This window comes from Elaeis guineensis, chromosome 8, assembly GCF_000442705.2.
Source record: "Elaeis guineensis isolate ETL-2024a chromosome 8, EG11, whole genome shotgun sequence".
In the NCBI taxonomy this organism is placed as follows: domain Eukaryota; kingdom Viridiplantae; phylum Streptophyta; class Magnoliopsida; order Arecales; family Arecaceae; genus Elaeis; species Elaeis guineensis.
This window is the reverse complement of record NC_026000.2, coordinates 14,954,645-14,960,888: the sequence shown is the minus strand read 5'-3', so window position 1 is coordinate 14,960,888 and position 6,244 is coordinate 14,954,645. Positions and strand designations below refer to the sequence as shown.

The window sequence follows — 6,244 nt, the reverse complement described above, 5'->3', positions numbered from 1 at the left end:
TTATTCTATACATAGCTTTAAGGATATTTTTGAAAAAATAAAAGGATCCTAATGCTCATCTTATGAAAAAATTATTGGTCGAGTAAGATCCACCATATCATTTTTGGACTAGCCTAAATAAATTTTGCCATGATGATAAGAGAAAGTAGATTGCCGATGGATGGAAAGAGGAAAGACAAAATTAATCGCAATTTCACCTTCCCTCCTCTATCTCAATCACGACCTTACTTATCTCTACCTATTGCAGTAAAGCCACCGTCGAACACTTCGCCATCTTTGACTAGGTCGCCACCATCTCTGCCCTTTGGTTGAAGACCTTTGGTGCCTTAGATCCCTTTTGCACCCAGTCTTCACCCTTAAGGACCTGTAGACATCTTTCCCATGCTCGGTCTCATTGAGTTCCCTCCTTGTAACGCAAGGCCTGAGCTCGAAACCTGCCACCCACCCTTGGCTACCTCTCCTCCAAGGAATCAAGCAAAGGCAAACAAAATGGGCATCATAGGTGGGTGTTGTGGGTATTTCAATTGTTGGCCTAGGGGCTGCATCCATGAGGAGCACGATGAGAAGGAAAAGGGCTCGTGCGATCGATGGTGTGGTCCTTTTTCTTCCATGGTTCCAATAGCTTCTCTCCGCTCTTGTTTGATCTTTTCCTCCCTCTCTCTCCTATCCTCCTCCCCTAATGACCATGACCTGAGTTGCTGTTGTGGCCGATGACACTACTACCACATTGATAGGGAGCGTGATGAGAAGGAAAATAGCTTACTAGTCGATGGCTTGGTCCTTCCTCTTTCTCAGTTCCAATCATGGTGGAAGCATCACTCCTCTCTCTCCCTCCTCTCATTTGATCTTTTCTTTTTTTTCTCTCTCTCCTCTCCTCCTCCTGTATCAATCATGTCCTCTCGACCACTTTTGGGCACCCTACAGCCTCCTCATTTTATTTTCAATTATTACCATTGAGGAAATGATGATGGATGACTTTAGAGACCCGATCACATCGCTAGCAACGAGGGGGAGTTGGAGATGATAAAGTAGGAGATCATACAATGAGAGTTGGCCTCCCCAAATGATTCAATTCACAAAGGTACCAAATTTTCATCAATGATTTTTTTTCCTTCAACTTAGACTTTTATATGTATTGATTATTGATTCGACTAGTCCAAAAATGACAAATAGACCTAATTCAACCAATAATTTCTCTATTTTATGGAAAAGTAAAAAATCCATATCCATATGATTTTTTTTTTCCGTTGAACATAAGAATTTTATTCCCATGAAAATATAGATTTTTAATCTTTTTTTCTTTAAAAATTCCAACCAAAAGAATTTCTTTTACCGTATTTTTTCTTTTTCTCTTTCTACGAACCAAATAAGTCCTAAATAACAAAGAGAGAGAGAGAGAACTCAACAATAACAATTATGGTTTCAACCTAATTGGATTTTGCATCAAACCTAGGACCATGCTTGGCTGCAACTAAGATTTTGAAAGCAAAAAAAAAAAAATCTTCAAGCCTTTGAGCCTAAATCTAGCCTAAAATACCAAAAAAAATTTTGAATTGGAATCAGGCTAGAGCATTTACAGGCTGTACCTAATTCCACCACATATCTTGTGAATTAAGCAGATCAAGTATTTTGCTTTTCCATTTTCTTTTATGCAATCAAACAATTTTGACATGATGTCAATTTAATAAGAATATAGCCTAACCCAATCTAATACACTTCTAGCCCTAAGCATGATCAAAATCCAACATATCCAACTTACTTGGTTAAGACAATTAACTCTAAATTTATCTAGTTGATGCAATAGACAAAAGTATGATGGATGGTTCCAATTTGATTAATTCATCAGCAATTTTATTTAAATAATTTAATAATTATACTTAATCAATATGCTCCCTATTTTCATGAATATCACATATAATAACATTTGAAGAGAGGATCTCTTTGTTAGTGTCTTGTCTCACTCACTCATATTGTCTTTGAAAATAAATTTGTTCAAACAACATATAGAACCAATCTTTTGGGAAAGCAAATGTGATTTAGGTAGCAACATCAGAATGAACATGAACCCAATTTCTCATGGAAAGACTCATCTCACCTCTAGACATGTTTTTTTAGCTAAATATACCTTACACAATAGTCATAGCTACTATTGAACTGACCAAGAGGATCTCAGCTCCAACACATATTTCGTTTGAGCCGACACCAACACTAATGGTTAACCCACACACTATTGGCCAATTCAGGTGCCATGATTGAAGGAATTAGGTCATCCCAATGAAGTATAATTTATAACTACGAGCAGAGATAGGTGGGCATTGCCAGACAAGGAATACCCAATTAGCAAAACACTTGCGTTATCTTATTCTCGTTATTATAAAATAAAACTCAAAAAAGAAAGAAAATAAAACTTGCTTGCCTGTAGAAAACGAAAGCATTTTTGCATTATAAGAGAACGGAGTGATATTTTAGGATTCTAATATATATTTGCACCTCTTTCTAGGCGGGGGAGCCACAGGAACATATAGTGGAGGGGCAAAGATTAGAGAGAGAGAGAGAGAAGAAAAAGAAAAAGAGATCTCGTCCCAAACAGAACACACGGATCGGACGGCACTTCTTCCATTCCCCCTTCATTCATCAAAGACCAGCGATGTCCGAATCTCTAAGCGCGCTCGCCACGGATGCGACGGGCGAGCTGTATGTCCTTGGGCATGATGGTGACACGCTTGGCGTGGATGGCGCAGAGGTTGGTGTCCTCAAAGAGACCCACCAAATAGGCCTCGGCGGCCTCCTGAAGGGCGGAGACGGCGGAACTCTGGAAGCGGAGGTCGGTCTTGAAGTCCTGGGCAATCTCGCGGACGAGGCGCTGGAAGGGAAGTTTCCGAATGAGCAGCTCCGTGCTCTTCTGGTACTTGCGGATCTCCCTCAGCGCCACCGTCCCTGGCCGGAACCTGTGCGGCTTCTTCACACCTCCCGTCGCCGGCGCCGACTTCCGGGCCGCCTTCGTCGCAAGCTGCTTCCGCGGCGCTTTCCCGCCCGTCGACTTCCGCGCCGTCTGCTTCGTCCGTGCCATCTCAAAGTATCTCTGTGTCGACCTCGATCGAAGAGAACTAAATAGAGGAAGAAAGCGGAATGGGGATTGGGTCAGGATTTCTTCAATAGCTATGTGGGAGAGAGGAAGGGAATGGGGGGTTATTTGTAGCGCTCGGCGAGGGAGAAATTAAAAAGAGGACAAAGGGCGGGAAAGGAGAGAAGCGGAATTTTGTCCTTTCGTCTTTTCGGGGAGCCGGGTTTGGAGTTTGGGAATGGTTTCTGTACATCCGATTAAGGTAAATTAACGGACTAGATTTTTTCTAGTGAGAGCACGCGGATCGCGATCTCGGTTCCGCTTTCGAGGCCGATGGGCTTTTTTGTTTTTTTCGGTTGAAAGGCTTCCCATCATTTTTTTTTTGACCACGTGGTCGGGGAGAGGAACCTGTGACAATAAACCAGCGTGCCTTTTATTTTTTTTTTAATCTAGATCCTAATTGGATTCTCGAAACAAGAGTATTTTTCAGAGGTAAAAATAATATAAATATTATTTATTTAAATTTATTTTTATATTTAAATTAATTTAAATATAAATAAAAATTTATAGATTCAATTAATATCTATATTTATTAAAAAAAATAGATGTGAATAGATAACTATCCGATTCATATCTGAATATCTAAATTTATATATAATTTTTTATAGTATTTATTAATTTTTAAAAAATATATAACGATATAAATATATTATTAATTTAATTTATCATTTATATATTAATATATTTACTTTTACAATTATAAAATATAATTATCTAAGTAATATTTATATTTTCAGTATCCAAATTATATCCATATTTATTTAAAATAAATATGGATATAAACCTTTGCATCCAAATAATATATATATCTATATTTTTGTTCACCAAACAAAACAAGTATCGATATATATATGTTGGTGTCCGTTCCACATTCATTTCAGTTTCAGCCCTAATATTTCCACATAGAAGAAGTCATTACTGGCAGTTGATTCTGCAAGCCAGGCAATATGTTGGAGTTTGAGCCAGCAATAGAGGAAATTGGCTATTGCGGTTCTTCTCTGATGGGTAGTCGGTAGACAGTAGTCGGACAAGAGCCAACTAGAAGTTGGATTGTCAGTTGATGGGCCGACGGAATGTCAAAAGATGGTGTATCGTCGTCAGAGAAGATGCACACAGTCTAGGCCGAGACGAAAGGCGAGGATAGAACTTGGATTGAGATAGTATTGGACTCCGCTCAATGCTAAAAGAAGGAAGATCTGCAAAACAAGTCCCACCAAAGGTGGTTCCGGCGAAGATCTTTCGACGCTTAAGTCAGTGTATAAAAGAGAGACAGAGTCTTTGGGTTCTAAGAGAGCTTGTCTCAGCATACCTAAAGAAGTCTCCACTTATCTTTATTATAGGAGGGGCAAAATGAACGATGAGAGGATAGACAATCATGTCGATCATGTCCTATCATACGGCACAGCATGATGCGGTGTGGATGTCTTTAAATACCGACGGCAAGCATCCTCTTTATTCGATGCGCACATGGTGACAAACACTATAGGGCATGGAGCGTAATAAATGACCTTTAGGGTGTATTTAATGAGATCGTAGTATCCCATCATGGCATGCAGCTAGTCGGTTTGTGTATGGTGTCTGAGTGACATGACTTTGATGTGGCCTCTTCAAGTTGTTTGATGGCTATATTCGATTTGCAGTTAGCCGATAGAGATCCATATTGCCTGAGTCGGTCGGATGGAATTGTCGAGATGCCGTATCTTCATTTAGTATAGTTGGTTGTTAACCAACCATTAAGTCAGTTGTCGATTGAGCACCCATGGGAGGCACATTAACCTTATTCGGGATAGTGCCGACTAGATGAGACCAGCCTTCAGTCGGCCGAATGTCAGCAATGGTGCCTGACGTCTATTCAGCTGGGGGGAAACTTTGTATAGATGAGTCCAATTGATTGTTGGTTAGCCGGTACAGTTTACCTAGTCGACTTAAGGAAGAGAATGTTGGACCTTATGTGGTGCTCCCAAGGCTCAGGAGACCAAGGCTAAGGCCAAGGTTCAAAGTCCATGAGGTGGTCATGGGATTTTTAGGGCTAGTTTGGACCCTAGGACGAAAGGTTGTCAGCCTTTCGAATCTTGAGATTCAGGGATTTTAGATTTTGAGAGGCTAACTTATATTTGAACTAGAATTGAGTCTAAGATTATGAGATTGGGTTAAGTCATGGGTGTATATGGGCTTGGGTGAGTGCAATCTTATATTGAGTTAGCCAGGAGAGCTTTTTAGATTGGATCACATTGACCCTGTATATAAAGATACATTGTATTCTGATTCGAGAAATCAAAAAAATACTAAATCATTTTCTTCCCAACCTTCTCTTTCTTCCTTCCTCTCTTTCTTTGGTCTTCTTCACGTTCTAGCAGCAAGAAATCCTAGGATTTCTTGGCCGCCAATCCCAAAAAGAAAAGAAAGGAGGCGCTAGGGTTTCTAGTGCCCTCCTTATGCACACCCCCTTTTTGTGCGCCCCCTCTTGGCCGCCCAAGAAAAGTTTCAAGTCTCATCTTTTATTTTTTGGAAGCTTCATCAAAGGTACTTTCAGGTCCCAAAAGGTGAATTTCAAATTTGATGGAGAAGGGGTTCAAATCGCAGAAAAAAATTCTATCGATAGGATTTACGAGATTGCTGAAATTCTGAAGGCTATTTTTGTTTTGCTTGGTTGCTGGCCTTTAAGGACCTCCACGATCTGATTCTTGCTATTTTCTAATGTCCACAACTTGAAAAAGTTGCTCCAACAGAGAAGGCAAGGGTAGTCGGCTAAGTCATAGAAACCTATCCCAACACTTGCCCCCCAACTCTCGAGTTCAACTTAGTTGCTTGTCGGGCGAGAGGAGTTCATCCTTGATTCGTTACGAGTCACTTTAGCTGACTGCAACTTGACCGACACTTTAAGGGGTGAACTATCATCATGTCTTTTCATGCATCGGCATCATCTTTTTATAGGTCGTGCGACAATAAATGCCACGGAGCTCGAGATGATCTTCCATATTAATGACATGAGATCGGCTGGCAGGATAATAATGAGCTCGTATATCCGAGTCATCCGTATCTCAGTCGCTCGTTGGTCCGATCTGCGATCACTCAGATTGAGCCTACTCGGCAAGATCTGAACGATGGTGCACTGAACAG

General features: G+C 40.5%; 1 protein-coding gene across 1 annotated transcript; it reads right to left on the bottom strand.

Moving 5' to 3' along the window:
• Nucleotides 1–2,419: 2,419 nt before the first annotated feature.
• On the bottom strand, nt 2,420–3,178 carry LOC105050225 (histone H3.2). Its single transcript, XM_010930161.4, has one exon. It carries the CDS (start codon nt 3,068–3,070, stop codon nt 2,660–2,662), a length of 411 nt encoding a protein of 136 aa, XP_010928463.1. The 5' UTR covers nt 3,071–3,178; the 3' UTR covers nt 2,420–2,659.
• Nucleotides 3,179–6,244: the final 3,066 nt, after the last annotated feature.